This window comes from Procambarus clarkii, chromosome 44 (genome assembly GCF_040958095.1).
Source record: "Procambarus clarkii isolate CNS0578487 chromosome 44, FALCON_Pclarkii_2.0, whole genome shotgun sequence".
In the NCBI taxonomy this organism is placed as follows: Eukaryota; Metazoa; Arthropoda; class Malacostraca; order Decapoda; family Cambaridae; genus Procambarus; species Procambarus clarkii.
In genome coordinates, this window is record NC_091193.1 from 29,962,565 (window position 1) to 29,981,162 (window position 18,598).

Below are 18,598 nucleotides of genomic sequence, written 5' to 3' on the forward strand. Positions count from 1 at the left end.
GTTTTATTTAGTTTAGTTTAATTAGGATAATAAAAAGCTATTAAAACACTGGTTTTAGAAATTATTTATTAATATGAAACTTTCAAAAGTCATGGGTCACTGAACTATGAAGACACACAGACGAAAGTGAGTGAAACCTCACTGTAAAGTGAGGTTTACAGTATAGTATTCTCTTATCTGTCCACCCTCACTCATCTTGTTTCATCACAGAAAATGTCTATAAGGAGATTTTACCACATGTAGCTAGGTAATCACGCTTCATCCTTTAAATTAATGTACAAAGATACGTGTGCCCCAAATCAGTGAACGAAAATCATGGAAACTCAGTTGTTCACTTGTGTGGATCACTGGCTGGTGTTTGTGTGGACCATTTTGGCTGGTGTTTGTGTGGACCATTTTGGCTGGTGTTTGGTTCATATGGTTCACTTGTGTGATCCAACTTCTTATGAAGGAATTATTAATTGTAATCTGTGATAGAATGAGAAAGTTTTCCACCACTCTGTGAACTCTGTCCCAAAATCGTAAGCTTGTGGACCACTTGTGGTCCACATGTGTGGTCCATTTGTGTGGTCCACTTGTGTGATCCACTTGTGTGATCCAACTTGTCATATGAGAGAATTATTGATTGTAATCTGTTATAGAATGGGAAAGTTTTCCACCAGTCTGTGAACTCTTGTCTGGACATCGTAAGCAAATCCGAACATCCCTCGCTTCGGCGAACCATTGTTCGTCGAACCGGGTGAGTAAATTCGGCCTGAAAAGTGTACGAACTAGCCGGAGATTCGTTGAATCGGGGTACGTTGAATCGAGGTTGTACTGTACATTCAACGCTGGTTTTTTATTTATGAGTATTTATTATTTTAGTATTTATGATATGCAACTTCACCCGAAACACTGTGCGTGTTAGTGACTTTTGCAAATATGTACAAATACCAATATTATGTAATCTCACAAACCCATTGTACCATCTTGTAAATAAATAACTATTAACCCTCAAACCGCTAGGGGCCCAAATGGAATTCACACCCACAGGCGCAACAAAAAAAAATAAACAAAATTCTTTTGTCTTATAGAAGTGTTCATTTTTGTTCCCTGATCACGGAAAAAATAACAAAAAAATCGAAGGTGGCATATTTTAGCCGCAATAGGGTAGGGAAGTGTGGCAAAGGGGTCTTAGGGTAGGGAAGTGTGGCAAAGGGGTCTTGGCAGAGCCTTCGCCAGACGAGGTCTACTCTGCCCGAGCTGTCAGACGGCAGTTGCCACAAATATATTATTACCTAATTATTTCAATGTCTCTGATTGATTTTTTCTTAGTTTTTTTGCAGTAATATTATTCCATACAGTGAATTGTGGTATATTTATATTATAAAATGTGTGAACCATCGCTGAACTCAAAATTATGGTGTGCATATTAGTGATTCAATTATTATGTTCATAAAACAATAAACAAATAGTTTTGCTGTTGTTACACTGTATACACAGGTTATATATAAGTATCTGCATGTTTTGTACACCATAACGAACTACTAAGTTGGTCTTGTGAGTCAAAAAGCAACGAGAAGTGACCGCCAAACACCAGTGAGCCACTCACTGCCACTCCCTCCCTCAACACCACCTCACTCACCCTCATTCACCTCCCACAATACTTTTTCTGTATTTATTCACTATACACAGACGTTATATCTACGTATTTACATGTTTTCTTCACCATAACTGTACATCTAAGCTTGTATGGTGAGTAAAGGCCATAAGACGTAGCTACTCACACAGTCAGCTGATCAGCGGCTGCCCTCGAGGCCAGACACACTAATATTTGTCCTTCAACAATATTGTTTGTGGTGTTATTACGCTATATACACACATTATATATAAGTATCTACCTGTTTTATTCACCATACCTGAACAAATAAGCTGGTAAGGTGCCCAAAGACCATAGTGGCCATCAGTAAACAACATGCCAAGTCGTGCAGACGACGCTCCTCCCTCACCAAAATGGCGGCTCCCAACCTACTCCTCTCGCTGTTATCTCACACTATACACACGTTATATATAAGTATCTACATTTGTGTTCACCATATCGAACCACTAAGCTGGTATGGTGAGTGCAGTCAATAAATGGTGGCCCCACACAGTCAGAAAACGACGCCACAACCCTCCCTCCCACAGCCTTACTCCTCCCTCCATGGAGCACAGCGCTAAATATCACCACAGTCCTGCTATTATCAGAATCCTGGTCAGTTTTATCACAGTCAGGGGGGCTTCAGTAATACTATCACTGCTAAATAATAGCAGTATCATATATATTATGGTATTTGTAGGCGATGCTGTGGTCACAAGCTGAACAGCGGTGCTGTGAGCTCGTGCTGCGTGCGCCAGCCTTGGTGGCTTGCTCAATATTGATGCTGTAACACCCAAGAATGTTGGCCTGGATTTTTTTTCTAGGTGGCATCTGGCAACTATCGGTCGTGGCTGTACTATAGCTGCCCCTATCCCAGGCGGGGCGTTTAAATTATAGCGCTAGACACAAAATCATATATAAATGATGTGCGCGGTTTCGGTTTTGTCACTGATATCATTTATATATGATATGCGCGGTTTGAGGGTTAATACAGTATCCACTCAATTTAACGATCTCTTTTATACTGATCTGCCGGTAATAACGACCGGTTTGGGAGATCGGTATCTGGAGCCTCGTATACCGGTCTGGTGGTCGATATTACCGACGGTCGGTATTGGGTTTGTTTTGGCATCGGCACCCCCTCACATGGCGACCAAGCCACCAACCTTGATCGTCCAGAGTGGTATATTAAATCATAACTTTCTTTTAAAATGATTCAGTTTTATGAAGAAAATTCTAAATTATTGTTAATAAAATATTTTAAAACAATTGTTATTAAGCAAAATTCTTTGTTTTCTTATTAAATACCTTTTATAGTATAGGCAATAGATATTTTTTTTCCCACGGACCTAGAATGTACTGCGCGTGGCCATGTGACTGCATTGTTTACTGTGAACTCGCGCGGCTGAGAGCAATGTCTCAGAATTTTAGCCAGTGAAAATCAGATTCAGACAAAAATAGATAAATTCATGATTTCAACGGTTCGTGAAAGCACCCACTGGGAATTCAACAAGTCATGCAGCATCCGCTGGCAGCGAGTGCCCTACAAGCCATGCTGCACCCGCCGATGCTGAATTCCCATCAACAAGTCGTGCAGCCTCCGCCAGCAACGAATGCTCTGCAAGCTATGCTGCACCCACCGATGCTGAATTCCCCTTGACAAGTTGTGCAGCCTCCACCGGAAACGAATGTTCTGCAAGCTATGCTGCACCCCCAATGCTGAATTCCCATCGACAAGTTGTGCATCCTCTGCCGGCAACGAATGCTCTGCAAGCCATGCTGCATCCGCCGATGCTGAATTCCCATCGACAAGTCGTGCAGCCTCCACCGGCAACGAATGCTCTGCAAGCTATGCTGCACCCGCCGATGCTGAATTCCCATCGACAAGTTGTGCAGCTTCTGCCAGCAACGAATGCTCTGCAAGATATGCTGCACTCGCCGATGCAGAATTTCCATCGACAAGTCATGGAGCATCCGCCAGCAACGAATGCTCTACAAGCCATGTTGCACCCGCTGATGCTGAATTCCCATCAAAAGTCGTGTAGCCTCCACTAATGATATAAAATATGATTGAAAGGCATATAAATTACTGTAAGAAGTGTTGATAGAGTACAGTATTGTAAGTGTTAATGATTATTTAAGCCTTGACAAAAAGATACTGTACAGTGTAAATATACAGTAGAAATAATTTTCAATTGTGAAATAGAATTAGAACTCATGTGAATTAGTAGTAAGGCTAGCTGTTGTGTGAAGTGAATGGCTAAAAATAAGTGTACATACTGTATGTACCCTGTATACAGTACTGAACAATATAAAACAAGCGCTGCAGAGGATGACGTAATCTTCACAGCTTCGTAATCTTCAGCTTCATTAAAAGTAAGTCAATTTACCAATTTTATTATAGTATTACAACATAGTTTTTTCAACAAAAGCTACATATTAATCTCTGCAAATGTATATTCTATCATTAGCAAAGAAAAGGTGAGCTCAAAATATTTTGTCTTGGCTAGCTCTCAGTGACAAGGCTCGATCGCCATTGTTATGGCCTGGCCGCCACAGCCTGTGTCATAACATTAAAAATACATTACCTGCACTGTTCAGGGGAAAACAAAACACATCTCTAAAATTTTATTGAGAAAATATTAATCACTGATTGATACACGAAATATTTTGCAATACAAAGGAATGAACCAATTTTTTCCCACCCATCTGGACTTGATCAGACCGTGTTCACACATCATCCATGCAGCAGCCACCAGCTGGCTTAATCGTCGGCGTGGCACTAAATTGGAACGCAATTACGCAATGAACTTTATTTAATTTTATACAGTATAAAATATATCCTACCTGAATGTTACTTGAAAAATTACCCGATCCGACTTAACTTCGGAAATAACGGAGCTCCAGAAATAACGACCAGGGTACAACCCCATATAGGCCGTTAAAATGAGTGGATACTGTATTATTATTGGTAAATGGTAAAGATAAATGGGCAGGTTTTGGGCAGATCTAGAAATGCCCGAAAGCCTTTGCGAGTTAGTAGCTTAAAAACAATGTAAGAACACCAATGTTATGTACTCTCTCGAGAAAATGTATCTTCTTGTATATAAATGAATAACTAAATTCGTTTGTTTAATTCTAATGCTTATAAGCGAGAACAGTTGTTAACGCCAGCAAGTGCACAAGTACATGAGCGCCCAAATTACTTTTACACAAAAGACATGTACAGACAGGCGTGTGGCTTCTGACTTCGTTTTTATTGATTAACCCTTTAACTGCGCGGCCAATAATAAATGACACCCCCCAGTGCGCAAGAAATAAATTCTCGGGAAAAAAATCTTTTTAGTTCTGAAAGTGTCAAAAACCCCTCCCTGTATATGGGTATAGCAACGAAATTTCGAAATTGTACTTACTTTGGCTGCTATGGGGTCCATAAGGTGGCGTGTGACATCATCATTCCCTGTGCTCCCGTGCAGTAAGCTCCCGGGGCCGGTGGGGCGCCCGGGGCGGGGCGTGCGAGTTGCTGTGAATATATTTTTATTCATTTTTTGCGCACAGTTCCAAATACATTTTATTTGTTTTTATGTGCTAATCCTATGTATAATGAACACGTACACTATATTATGGCAGTAAAACATCTGTACTGTCCAAGGATACTGTGTTACGTGCATGACACTTGTGTACACACATGTTGCACATATTTACCATGTATCATGCTAATTTATATGTATATATACAATCTATTTACAGACTATACACTGTCACACACTATATACATTCACCATCAACACATTCAGAACACCGCGAGTGAGAGCTGCCACACCCAGCCAGCCCTTCCCTCACTTCTCCAACATTGTATTCGCCAACTTTGCCCCTCCCATCATACAGTTATTCACACCAATGTTTCATGTTCATTTATGTATATATACAACATATGTACACACTATACACTGTCACACACTATATACATTTACCATCAACACATTCAGAACATCGCGTACCAGCTGCCTTGTATGGGCCAATAGGAGCTGCCTCGTATGGGCCAATAGGAGCTGCCTCGTATGGGCCAATAGGAGCTGCCTCGTATGGGCCAACAGCAACTGCCTCGTATGGGCCAACAGCAACTGCCTCGTATGCGCCAATAGGCCTTCTGCAGTTACCTTTGTTCTTATGTTCTTAGCTCCTCTCAACATACTCCTGTTGCTGTTATTACACTATATACATACACACACTGTATATACCCATGTACATGTGTGTTCCCCATAGCAAACCACGAAGCTAGTATGGTGAGCAAAACAAGAGTGGCTGCCACACAGTGAGGGTACCTCAATTCTCTCCCTCCCTCACCACAATTCCTCCTTCCACAATACTACGCTCAACGCTAATTATAATCACAATCTTGATCACTAATTCCTGTTAATGAATAATTAACCACAAGTTTATTTTGAAAAGGAACCTAAAAAGTCGTTTGAAGATTCCTAGATGGACGAAATAATGCTGTGGTGCTGTGGCTAGCGCTGTGAACATTGTGAACAGCATTGAATCACTGATATTTGAACATTGTACCCAGTCATTATCACACTCAGGCTCTTCTATAATACTATCATGGCTAAATAATACAGGTTATATATATATTATGACATTATTAGGCGATGCTGTAGTCACACGCTGAACAGCAGTGCTGTGCGCTCATGCTGCGAGCGCCAGCCTTGGTTGCTCACTCACTACTGAGGCTCCCACACCTGAGAATGTGGCCCACGATTTTTTTTAAAGATGGCGTCTGTTTACAAGAGCCCTGAGGAAGCTGATGTGAACCCCATGTAGCCGCAGAAGTTTTGAATGGAACGTGAAAAATACAAATACCCGGAGGCGCATTGCGCACCTGAAGCCTGGGCCTGCAGGCGCATTGCGCAGTTAAAGGGTTAATATTAAATATTAGGTGCTTACCTATAATAGTTATTGTTATATACAAGTATATCTATCGCATAATAAATGTAAAAGATATTTATCCAAAAACTGACAGAAGTGTTGTGTTTTGTGCGTTGTATTGTGTTTGTGGGCATTCGGGTGTGTTGTTTTTATGCTGACGGGCGGCGTCCTTACCAACTCCGGATTATATCTATTACATCATTAAACTTCATTTAATAACTATGTGCCTGTTAAGTAGAAGATTTTAATTGTTAATAGCATTACGTTGTCGTTTTAATATTGAACACGTACACATATGCGAAACATCCAAAGCTGATGTCCGAAGTGGTAAAAATATTAGTGTGTGATGTTGTCAGTGTACAGTGTCTTGTATCCCCTGATCCATAGGCTGGATGAGAGAGGTTGTGTTAGGAGGAAGTGCCATACACGTTATCTTGCCATCTTGTGAGGTTAACGTGTCAATTTTGGGGTGGGCAGGCACATTATCAAGCAGCAGCAAAGCCCAAACTTCGCTTGGCCTTACTTTGAGTTTCTTAACTTGATTCTCACGAACTTCCCTGCAGAACACATCATGAAACCAGGAAAGAAAGATCTCCTGTGTAAACCATGCATTCTTTGAGTTATAATATTTCACAGGCAGTCTGTCCAAGCAATGTTGCAAGGCTCTTGGTTTCTTTGATTTACCAACAATTGCACACATAATTCTGTCTGTACCATCAGCATTCGCACACATCATGGCTGACAGCCTGTCCTTGTTAACCTTACGTACGGCCTGGCACACAACCCTCACTCCTCATAGCTAGAGTTTTTTTCTGGTAAACTCCTCCAATACAGCCCAGTTTCATCTGCATTATATATTTGATAAGAATATAAATTATTTGCCAAAATGTATGTTTTTAATTTATATTTAAATGGTTCTACACTGCTTGTATTTGCGCTCAATTTTTCACTGACAATTTTCCTCTTCACATATTGTGCCTCCCTTTGAACCTTGCAACCCACTCTTCACTAGCTTGTAAATCCTCTATTCCAAGGCTTGCTGCAAACCTGTTTGCAGCATTTTGTGTTTCTGGGCTGCGAATTGTCATGCTAGCTGTGCAGTGCTCAGCAAACCATTTGTACACAGCCTCATCCAACTGTACATACGTAGAATTTTTCAAAGTTTTTCTACCATATCCTTTGCTAGTGCTTGCACCTTCACTCTCACTGGTTGAAATGTATTTCTTTTTCTTTTTGTTTCCTTATATCAGAAACAGTACTAGTGCCTATATTAAATTCCTTGGCAACACTTGAGGTCGACCGGCCATGTTCACAAAGTTGTATAACACGTAACTTGTCCCTAATTGTTAGGACAACCTTCTTCCTCTTAACACTCCAGAAAGATTGATGCTGCTACCAGACATAGTCTTGGCCAAAAATGTTTAAAGTTACTATGAAATAAAAAAGTTATTTAAAAAAATATTTCACTAATGGCGAGGCACTGTGGTATAACACGAAGAACGAGAACACATGGCTTGACCAGGCCTGGACGGGTCCAGTCGGGGCAGTGAGGAGGCACGTTATGTAGGCCGCCAGGAGGAAAAAAAAAATCACTATTTTTTAAGGCAACTTCAGCGTGTGCAAATTGTTTTTAGGAAACGTACAGTATAGTATTTTTTATTACATAATTACTAGTATTTCTTATGATTTTGGCTATGATGAATTGTTCTAAAATTAATGGTAATTCCTGTACTGTAGTGTATAGGCCACTCCACATTCCCCTTATCCCCCCAGGTGGTCCCTCCCAACGCTTCCCTCTCTCCCAACACGACCCATCCACCCCACCCCCTCTTATACCATGCACCTCGAGCCACAGCCGTACGGGATTAATATGGTACGGCCCGCGGCCTAGCTTTCATATCCGGACAATTCACTCCTTGTCCGGCTGACTGTCCAGATAGTGCAATATCGGCAGCAAGTTAACCGGCCCAGATATTTTATCTGGACAAATACCTGATTTTCTGGCTCCTATGGACATTTTGGCCGGATATTGAGATACCTTTATCCATTCATGATTTTGGCCGTATAAGGGCGTTTTCCGCATATTCGAATCCCGGGTAATCGAGTGTCTATAGTAAGTGAGAAGGTGGTGGCGGCCAAAACTGTCAGTAGTTTCAAAGTGTTAAATGACAAAGAGTACTGGGAAGACAGAACACCACGAGCATAGCTCTCATCCTGTAACAACACTTAGATAATTACACACGAGGAGGTTAGAGGAGAGGTTAGAAGCATTAAACATGCTAAAACTAGAAGACAGAAGAAAAAGAGGTGATATGATCACTACATACAAAATAGTAACAGGAATTGATAAAATTGACAGGGAAGATTTCCTGAGACCTGGCACTTCAAGAACAAGAGGTCATAGATTTAAACTAGCTAACACAGATGCCGAAGAAATATAAGAAAATTCACCTTCGCAAATAGAGTGGTAGACGGTTGGAACAAGTTAAGTGAGAAGGTGGTGGAGGCCAAGACCGTCAGTAGTTTCAAAGCGTTATATGACAAAGAGTGCTGGGAAGACGGGACACCATGAGTGTGGCTCTCATCCTGTAACTACACTTAGGTAATTACACTTAGGTAATTACACATGGTCACACCTTTACACCTAAATTTGCTGAGACTACTAACTTTAATGAGAAACTATCTGTCACTGCTTCCTTCATGCCTGAACTTTCTCCCTCGCTCTCCTTTCTGGATCCTATGCCTTTGCTGTCTGTTCGCATTATTCGTTCTGTAATTATTACACCCTGTATTTGTCAAATCAGCCTGCTCAGATCTTGAGGTATACTAGCCCAATAAATAATCAAGACAAGAGCTTCAAGAAACATGTTTTCTACCTTATTTGTCTTTTATTTATTTTTTCTTAATTTTTAATTCAGGTTGATGATGTGCTACTTCGGAAAGATGTCGACTTGGTGTTTATAATTTGTCAACCAGATCTTCATGCCCAAATTGCTGTCAAAGCCCTTGGCATTGGCAAGCATGTTCTGTGTGACAGACCAGCTGGTCTCTGTCAGGTAAGTAATATTGATGACATTTAACAACAATAGCAAATAGCTTCATATTGTGTTAACCACTGTGATGCGCCGAGTTTATTGTGAAATTCCCGCTGTGCGCGTGAAATCAAGTGTTCCCCAAAAATTCTTTTTTCGTTGTAAAATGATAAATTCCCTTTCCTGAACATGTCTATGTAAAAATAAATACCAAATTCCACTTACTTTGGCAGTGGGGACATAGACAAGATGCGCTGTGACGTCATCAGGGGCTGGTTGCCTGTGCGTGACACGCCCAGACACAGTTGCGCAGGCCATTCAAGCACCACATGTTGCCACAAATATATTTTCAATTATTTGTTCTATGTATTTCCAATGCAGTTTTATTTTTTTTATCTTATATGATGCATATTTGTGTCCTTTACAATATGTGTAAGTAAAACTCATAATGTTCCATGGTACTGTGATGCATGTGTCCGTAATGTGTTCACAATAAATGCTTATTGTCCAAATATTATTGTTCAAAATTCATTAAAATTACAATATGTACAGTTTCACACACTACACAGTAACACACTGTATTACACACTCAGTACCTCGGAATTGAGTAATAATGAACGAAGTAGTCCATGGTGCACAGCGCGACTTCGCTCTCGCTGCACCAAGTACAGATAGATTTTCGCTTACCATTTGTTCGTTCTGTGTGCTTGCAAATAACGCACTCACATACACCCTTGGCTTTAGTACTTGTAGGTTGTATGTAGCCAAGCTTGTAAAGCATCTTCTTGAGATGATTTCGGGGCTTTAGTGTCTCCGCGGCCCGGTCCTCGACCAGGCCTCCACCCCCAGGAAGCAGCCCGTGACAGCTGACTAACACCCAGGTACCTATTTTACTGCTAGGTAACAGGAGCATAGGGTGAAAGAAACTCTGCCCATTGTTTCTCGCCGGCGCCTGGGATCGAACCCAGAACCACAGGATCACAAGTCCAGCGTGCTGTCCGCTCAGCCAACCGGCTCCCTCGCTCGCTCCGACCGGCTCCTCCAGCATAAGGTAGTATTGAAAAGATTATAGGAAAAGATAAATTTGTAAGGTAGTATTGAAAAGATCGCTTTGTAAGGTCCCACTCAGTAAGAGATTCAGCCACCCTTGAAGAGTGTCCGTCAATCTAAAAGAGATTCAGCCAGCCTCAAAGAGTGTCAGTCAATCTAGAAGTGATTCAGCTATTCTTGTAAATATCTATGGAAAGCACCACCATGGAAGCCACTAACACTGTTCATCTATGCTACTTGTATCAGATGCATCATCACTGAACGCAGAAAACGTTTCATCTAAGTATCATCTATATAAATTGGAGATGGCATAGGTGGGCAAGGATGGTGCTCAGCACTACAACTGAGCTGCCAATAAGCTTGCTGTATTGTCCTCATAGGTGCGGTATCACTTGCATCTGACATATGTGCTAGGTCCTTATTGCGCCTAGCTTCACCAGTATCATGACCCTTATGTTCTTCAAACAATAAGGTTTGAATTTTATCGATAGCGCGCGATATTTCAACACCGCGTCGGACAGGTGTTTGGGAGCCAGTGGTGCGTGCGCTACCCATAGTTGCTCATTCAGCCAGCAGCCCTAGGACATTCTGGGAATTTTTTTCAAGATGGCTGCCTCTCCTCGTAGCCTCGAAGGGACCTCGTAGCCTGGTGGATAGCGCGCAGGACTCGTAATTCTGTGGCGCGGGTTCGATTCCCGCACGAGGCAGAAACAAATGGGCAAAGTTTCTTTCACCCTGAATGCCCCTGTTACCTAGCAGTAAATAGGTACCTGGGAGTTAGTCAGCTGTCACGGGCGGCTTCCTGGGGGTGGAGGCCTGGTCAAGGACCGGGCCGCGGGGACACTAAAAAGCCCCGAAATCATCTCAAGATAACCTCAAGATAACCTCTCACTGGAGGTCCTAAGAGTCCATTTCGTACACAACTAACCAAATTTCGCACATTTTGAATGGTTACGAAAAATCAAAAAGATTTTTCTCGGTTGGTGCAGTTTCCCACCGACTAAGTTTTCTCTGCAAGTTTTTTTCTTAAGAGTTATTTCTTCGAGTTTTTCTCTTAACCGCAGTCCAGTGGTTAAAGTACTGTATTGATTTAACTTCCATTTATACTACAGTATTTTTACAGACGATTCACTAAAAGGGTTGGTAGTATATTTGAAAGACTCAAAATTACTATAAGACAATATAGATTGGCTTTTCCATTCACCTTAGCTCTAGAATACTCGAACCATGGACCCCACGCATGTGCAGCAGAAGTTCTATCGACCGAGCTATTGAGTACTGTAGTCTTAATAAGGACAGGCTGGTGGCAGTTCGGCTCCCTCTTCCCTCCAGTGGGTGGGGAGGAGATGTAGCTAACAAGTTAGGGATTAGTTGGACAAAGTTTTGGCTGTTCATTTTCTTTATGGGGAAGTTGTTTTGATATTTTGAAGGTGTAGGTCACATTTTTCAACCAGGCAGTAGTTGCAGTAGCTTGTTATGATTCACCTACCTTTACATACTGGGTGTTCTCCTGGTCGATGGCAAGATGATAAACTTTAAATGTAAAATGTTCATGAACTATTGCTTCCAGCCCCTCGGTGAGGGGGCTAGGTTATGATTCACCTACCTTTACATACTGGGTGCTCTCCTGGTCGATGGCAAGATGATAAACTTTAAATGTAAAATGTTCATGAACTATTGCTTCCAGCCCCTCGGTGAGGGGGCTAGGTTCTAGCTCTGGTCCCCAGTAGGCATATGATAACTCTGCGACTGATGGCTCCAAGCAGTATTGCATTTAATCAGTTAGCTAGCTTCAGGGTGCCTCCAGAACTCGCCCAGAAACTGGCGTTTCATTACATTCAATACTGTTTTTTTACTATTTCTTTAGAAGTAAAAGTGATAAGGCAATGCATGATAGATAGGTAGTAAGTAGAGCAAAAGCAGAGTGTGTTGGGATTATGCAGTGTAGCAGTGGCACAGACAGAAGCGTGATGAGACGAAGAAGGCAGTGGCAGGCAGTGCCAGCTGCTAATAACTACTTTTGCTGCTATACTACTTTAACTACTTTTTAAACTCGAGTTGTTTCAGAGTGGAACTAGTTGCGGGTGCCTGGTGCATCTATACCTCTGCAAGCAGTCGTTCTTCCTGATGACCAAAAAAACTTCGTATGTTAGGTCCAATCCCAAAGTCGCCGAGATGTCCTTTCTCTCTCATCTTTCTTTTGCTTCGCCCTAAAGAAACTGCTGGGAATGAGGTCAGCTCCTGGGGTCACTCACTACTGGATACTGCCCTATTCTTCTTTTTACTGTAATTAGTTCTGCTTAGAAGCTTAGGTTAACGATATCTATCCAGCAGTGATGAAGCGGCAGGTGACAGATGTGTGACCTCCGTGTCTCTTGGGCATAAAGTGACCTGTCTTGGTTAACCCTTGTGCTCTCCTTGCATGACATCATCATCTTGCTTAACTGTGATTGGTTCTAATAGGCTGCTCCATCTCGGTTACAATAGCAACTAGAACTTCTAGCGTAGAATTTCTGGGATTCCCATATCCTGGCAGGAAAGAGACCTCGTCTTCCTGAGGCTTTCTCACCACATAATTAATCATATGAAGGAATTATTAATTGTAATCTGTGATAGAATGCAAAAGTTTTCCACCACTGTGAACTGTCCCAACATTATAAGTTTGTGGACCACTTGGGGTCCACTTGTGTGGTCCACTTGTGTGGTCCATTTGTGTGGTCCATTTGTGTGGTCCACTTATGTAGTCCACTTGTGTGATCCAACTTGTCATATGAAGGAATTATTAATTGTAACCTGTGATGGAATGTGAAAGTTTTCCACCACACTGTGAACTCGGTCCTAACATTGTGAGCTTGTGGACTGTCCTAACATCTTAAGCTTGTGGACTGTCCTAACATCTTAAGCTTGTGGACTGTCCTAACATCTTAAGCTTGTGGGCCACTTGTGGTCCACTTGTGTGATCCACTTGTGTGATCCACTTGTGTGATCCAACTTGTCATATGAAGGAATTTTTAATTGTAATCTGTGATAGAATGGGAAAGTTTTCCACCAGTCTGTGAACTCTGTCTCGACGTCATAAGCAAATCCGAACATCCCACGCTTCAGCGAACCACTGTTCATCGAACCGGGTGAGTGAATCCGGCCTGAAAAGTGTGAGAACTAGCCGGAGATTTGTTGAATCAGGGTACGTTGACTCGAGGTTGTACTGTATATTGGTATCTATTTATTTACACCACCCAATACAGTACTGTATTCATTACATCCCTTGTAATCACCATACAATACGCAGTATTTATTATACACCAGGTTTGCATTGCATCTTTTGTTTGCAAACCACATCAAGATCAAAAACCACATCTAGTATCGGGCCCCTGCGAAAGGGAGATGGAACTTTCACAGATGACAACAAAGAAATGAGCGAAATACTGAGGAATCAGTATGACTCTGTTTTCAGCGAGCCACTAAACACACTGAAGATTAATAACCCAAATGAATTTTTCATGGATATGATACCAACATCAAATCATATATCAGATGCCACCCTATCCCCACTGTATTTTGAAGAAGCCATGGACAGGATGCCTATGCACTCTGCACCAGGCCCGGATTCTTGGAACTATATATTCATCAAGAGCTGTAAAAAACTGCTATTGCAGACCCTTCATATTCTTTGGAGACAAAGCTTAGATACTGGCATTATCCCTGACATATTAAAAACAGCAGAAATAGCACCACTTCATAAAGGAGGAAATAAGGCAGAGGCAAAAAATTACAGATCAATAGCACTAACATCACACATCATAAAAATCTTTGAGAGAGTGCTAAGAAGTAAGATCACAAAATACATGGAATCACAGCATCTCCATAACCCTGGACGACATAGTTTCAAAACAGGGCGCTCTTGCCTATCACAGTTGCTGGACCACTATGATATGGCATTAGATGCTATAGAAGACAAACAAAACGCTGATGTAATTTACACAGATTTCGCAAAAGCTTTCGACAAATGTGACCATGGTGTTATTGCACATAAAATGCGTTCAAAAGGAATTTCCAGAAAAATAGACAGATGGATCTACAATTTCCTGACTAATAGAACCCAATGTGCAATAGTCAACAAAATAAAATCCGGACCATCAACCGTAAAAAGCTCAGTCCTCCAGGGTACTGTGCTTGCTCCAGTATTTTTTCTCATCTTCATATCAGACATAGACAAAGACACAACCTATAGTACTGTATCATTCTTTGCAGTTGACACTAGGATGTTTATGAGAGTAGACAACATAGAGGACACGGCAAACCTCCAATCAGATGTAAATCAGGTCTTTCTATGGGCTACAGAATATAATATGGTGTTTAATGAAGATAAGTTTCAGCTCATGTGCTATGGAAAAAATGAAAATATAAAAACGGAAATCATGTACAAAACGCAGTCAAATCATAACTTAGAACGGAAAGGCAATGTAAAGGATTTGGGTGTACTGATGTCGGAAGACCTTACATTTAAAGAACACAATAAAGTAGCCGTCACAACTGCAAGAAAAATGACAGGTTGGATAACAAGAACCTTTCACACTAGAGATGCTATACCGATGATGATACTTTTAGACGCTAGTGCTCTCTAGAATGAAATACTGCTGCACAATGACAGCCCTTTTCAAAGCTGGAGAAATTGCTGACCTGGAGAGCGTGCAGAGAACCTTTACTGCTAGAATCCACTCAGTAAAACATCTAAACTATTGGGACCGACTATAGAGCCTAAATCTGTATTCTCTTGAGCGCAGGCGGGAGAGATACATAATAATTTACACATGGAAAATAGTAGAGGGGCTGGTCCCAAATCTGCACACAGAAATAACAGCACATGAGACCAGAAGGCATGGCAGGATGTGCAGAATACCCCCATTGAAGAGTAGAGGTGCAACAGGTACCCTGAGAGAGAACTCTATCAACATCAGAGGTCCGAGACTGTTCAACACACTTCCACTACACATGAGGGGCATAACTGGCCGACCCCTCACAGTGTTCAAGAGAGAACTTGACAAACATGTCCTAAGGATATCTGATCAACCAGGCTGTGACTCATACGTCAGGCTGCAAGCAGCCTCGTCCAACAGCCTGGTTGATCAGTCCAGCAACGAGGAGGCCTGTTCAATGACCGGGCCGCGGGGTTGCTGAGCCCCAGAATCACCTCAAGGTAACCCTCAAGGTAACCATCTTCTGTGCTCGTTTACACCATATGTTAATTTTTTCAAATATGTTGGCCAAGGGATATCTCCCTTGACGGCTCTCATGCAATTAAACCATTTCGAGTACTACTGTATTGAGTTTATTTTATATATTTCAATTTATTTGAATGTTTACCAATACAACAAGAGAAATGTAATGAGTTATGAATCTACAGTAATATATTTGTCATGGTTGTGACCTTAGTGTATGTATGCTTTTTTTTTTCAGTTGGAGGTGCTGAAGATGGTGCATGCTGCTCAGTACTACCCATCTCTCATTTCTGTCATATCCCACGGACTTCGATTTCTCCCAGCATTTGTACACATGAAGCGGCAGATTGAAGCAGGTTATGTAGGCATAGTCAATGTCTGCGACGTGAGGGTACATTGTGGCAGCATGATCGGAAATCAGTTTGACTGGATGTGCAGTCATTTAATGGGTGGGGGTATTTTGACTATGGTTGGTAGTCACATCATTGATATTGTCTCTTTTGTTACGGGACAGCGAGCTAATCGCGTTCACGGCATGATGCGCACTTTTACAAAAAGCACCGAAAAAATAAATGGAATTCGATGGATTGATAGTGATGACTTTTGCAGCTTCCAAATGATTTTAGATGGTGGAGCTTGTGTAACAGCTACCCTTAATAGTCACATGGCAGGAGGTTTCATTCAGGAAGTGGTTGTATGCGGCAGTCGGGGAAGATTGGTCGTCCGTGGAGCTAACCTCTATGCTCAGAGCAATGTTACAGAAAAGGAAGAGCTACTTCATGAGGGCCCAGATGATGTGGCTCATCTCACAAACAAGAACAATAGTGCAAGGATCAACTCCCTATTACCACAGCCTTATCTTCAAGGACTCTTCAGGTTGGTTGGAGCTCTCAAAGAAGCTTTTGCAACAGGAGATGGGGAACATGGTTGGTTGAAAGAGCCTGTATCAAGTGCTGCCACCTTTGAGGATGGCCAGTATGTTCAAGCTGTCATCGATGCAATCAAACTTTCATCAGCCAGCCGTCAGTGGGAGCAGGTAACAGTAGCCAATGATGAGAATGAACTGAATCCTTTAATGACCCGCCTTAACCTCCCTAACATTAATATGAGCTCTTTGGATGCACTTTCTCAAGCTCCGACTAACAGACCTCCTCCTCAACGTAAGGTGACCAGTACGGAGTCCCACCTCCCGTGGAGCTTTGCTACCAAACACTAAAATATTTTTGGGGGGTATCTTATTGCTTTATATGGTCTTGTGCATTAATGGGGTAGAGATTACTGTCTCAGAGTATTTCTATAAACAGGGCTTAGTATGGATGGTAATGCAATCTTAAAATGTAAATATTTGTGTTTCAGTAATTGCAAAGGAAGACATAAAATTGCAGTATTCTAGGCATTACTTTAAATGTTTATTTTAGTTATAGCTGTGCTCTCCAACACAAGAAGATGATGTGGCTTGCTTTTTTTTATCAATGTATACCTTTAAAGATACACTATTGCTTTTTGTTTATGAAGTATTTGTTAAGGAATGGCTTATCTTGCTTTGAGAAGATTAATTTAGCACACAATACTGTGTGTGTGTGTGTAAGCAAGTGTCAATTTTGTCTACAGAATTATTTGGTGAATTTTTTTCCAACCAAATATAAGTCACATTTTCTTAAACAAGCAATTCTCTCAAAGTGGATTTTTATCTTCAGACTATACCAATGTAGGTATTTATACTTTCTTCGGTTTAGTCATACATGAAGCTTTATAAGTAACATTAGCTTTATTTCTTTAGCTTTAATGGTGTTAATAGCTGAAATAATTGTAAGGCAGTAGGGGAATGTACATGAAATAATATAGTTTAATGATTTTATACTCAGTTTTTGCTTTTACTTATTGATACATTGCTCTGCAATAAGCATGCATCCTGTACATTAATACTGTATACCAAATGTTTGTTCTCTTGTTTTTGGGAGAATTAATTCTAAAAGAGTAAGTTTTCTGGAGTATTTTGTGCATACTTGAGTAACATATTCCCATGATGGTTCCATGAGCTGAATAACTGTAGCTACACAAGTACTTAACAATACATATTAAATATAAAAACAAAAACATACTGTAATTGTATCTTGTAGATTTGATAACATTTCTGAGCTGTTGTGTTTCATCATCAGAGCTTAAACTGGAAAAAATGTTTTGAATAATAATAAAAATTCATTGTCTCAGGGGGACAGGTAGCCAGTGCATATATATACATGTTAGGCTTATATTGAAGTCTTCTAGGGTTTAATTACTGACCCTTCCCAGGATGTAATGCCATAGTAGGCTGACTAACTCCTTAATAAAGCAGAATGAAATACATTTAGTGAATATAATATGAAACATAGTTAATAAATAGGAAACCACCAAAGCCAGATACTAATAGATACTTTAAATTATAATATCAAGATAGTTTTGGGTCAAAAACAACAAGATATTAATATAACAGTGAGAGTTTAGCTAAACTTGAGCTGAATAGAAGATAAAACATGGTAGTGTAAAAAAAACAAATATACAGTGGCACCTCAAATTACGACTGCCCTTACTTATGAATTTTTGAGTTACGACGTAAATTTTGTCGAAAAATGTGACTCGACTTACGACCTTTGCCTCGACTAACGACTTTGTTGATACGCTTATGGGTCAACCAATCGTGTGGTTCCTGGTGGTACGGCCAATCCCGCCTCAGTTTACCAGAACCGCCCGCCTAGTGACGATCGTGCTTG

At 41.1% G+C, this 18,598-nt stretch overlaps 1 protein-coding gene across 3 annotated transcripts in view; it reads left to right on the forward strand.

The window, feature by feature from the left end:
- Positions 1-18,598, forward strand: part of LOC123745440 (glucose-fructose oxidoreductase domain-containing protein 1) — a 169,264-nt gene that overhangs the window by 72,662 nt on the left and 78,004 nt on the right. For 2 of the 3 annotated variants that reach the window (XM_045726019.2, XM_069300872.1), the window contains exons 3-4: positions 9,466-9,603; positions 16,087-16,884. In XM_045726019.2, the coding sequence (XP_045581975.1) occupies positions 9,466-9,603; positions 16,087-16,884 (936 nt within the window). Of the gene's footprint in view, positions 1-9,465; positions 9,604-16,086; positions 17,709-18,598 lie in introns of those variants that run through there. The other variant, XM_045726017.2, reaches the window with a different exon arrangement.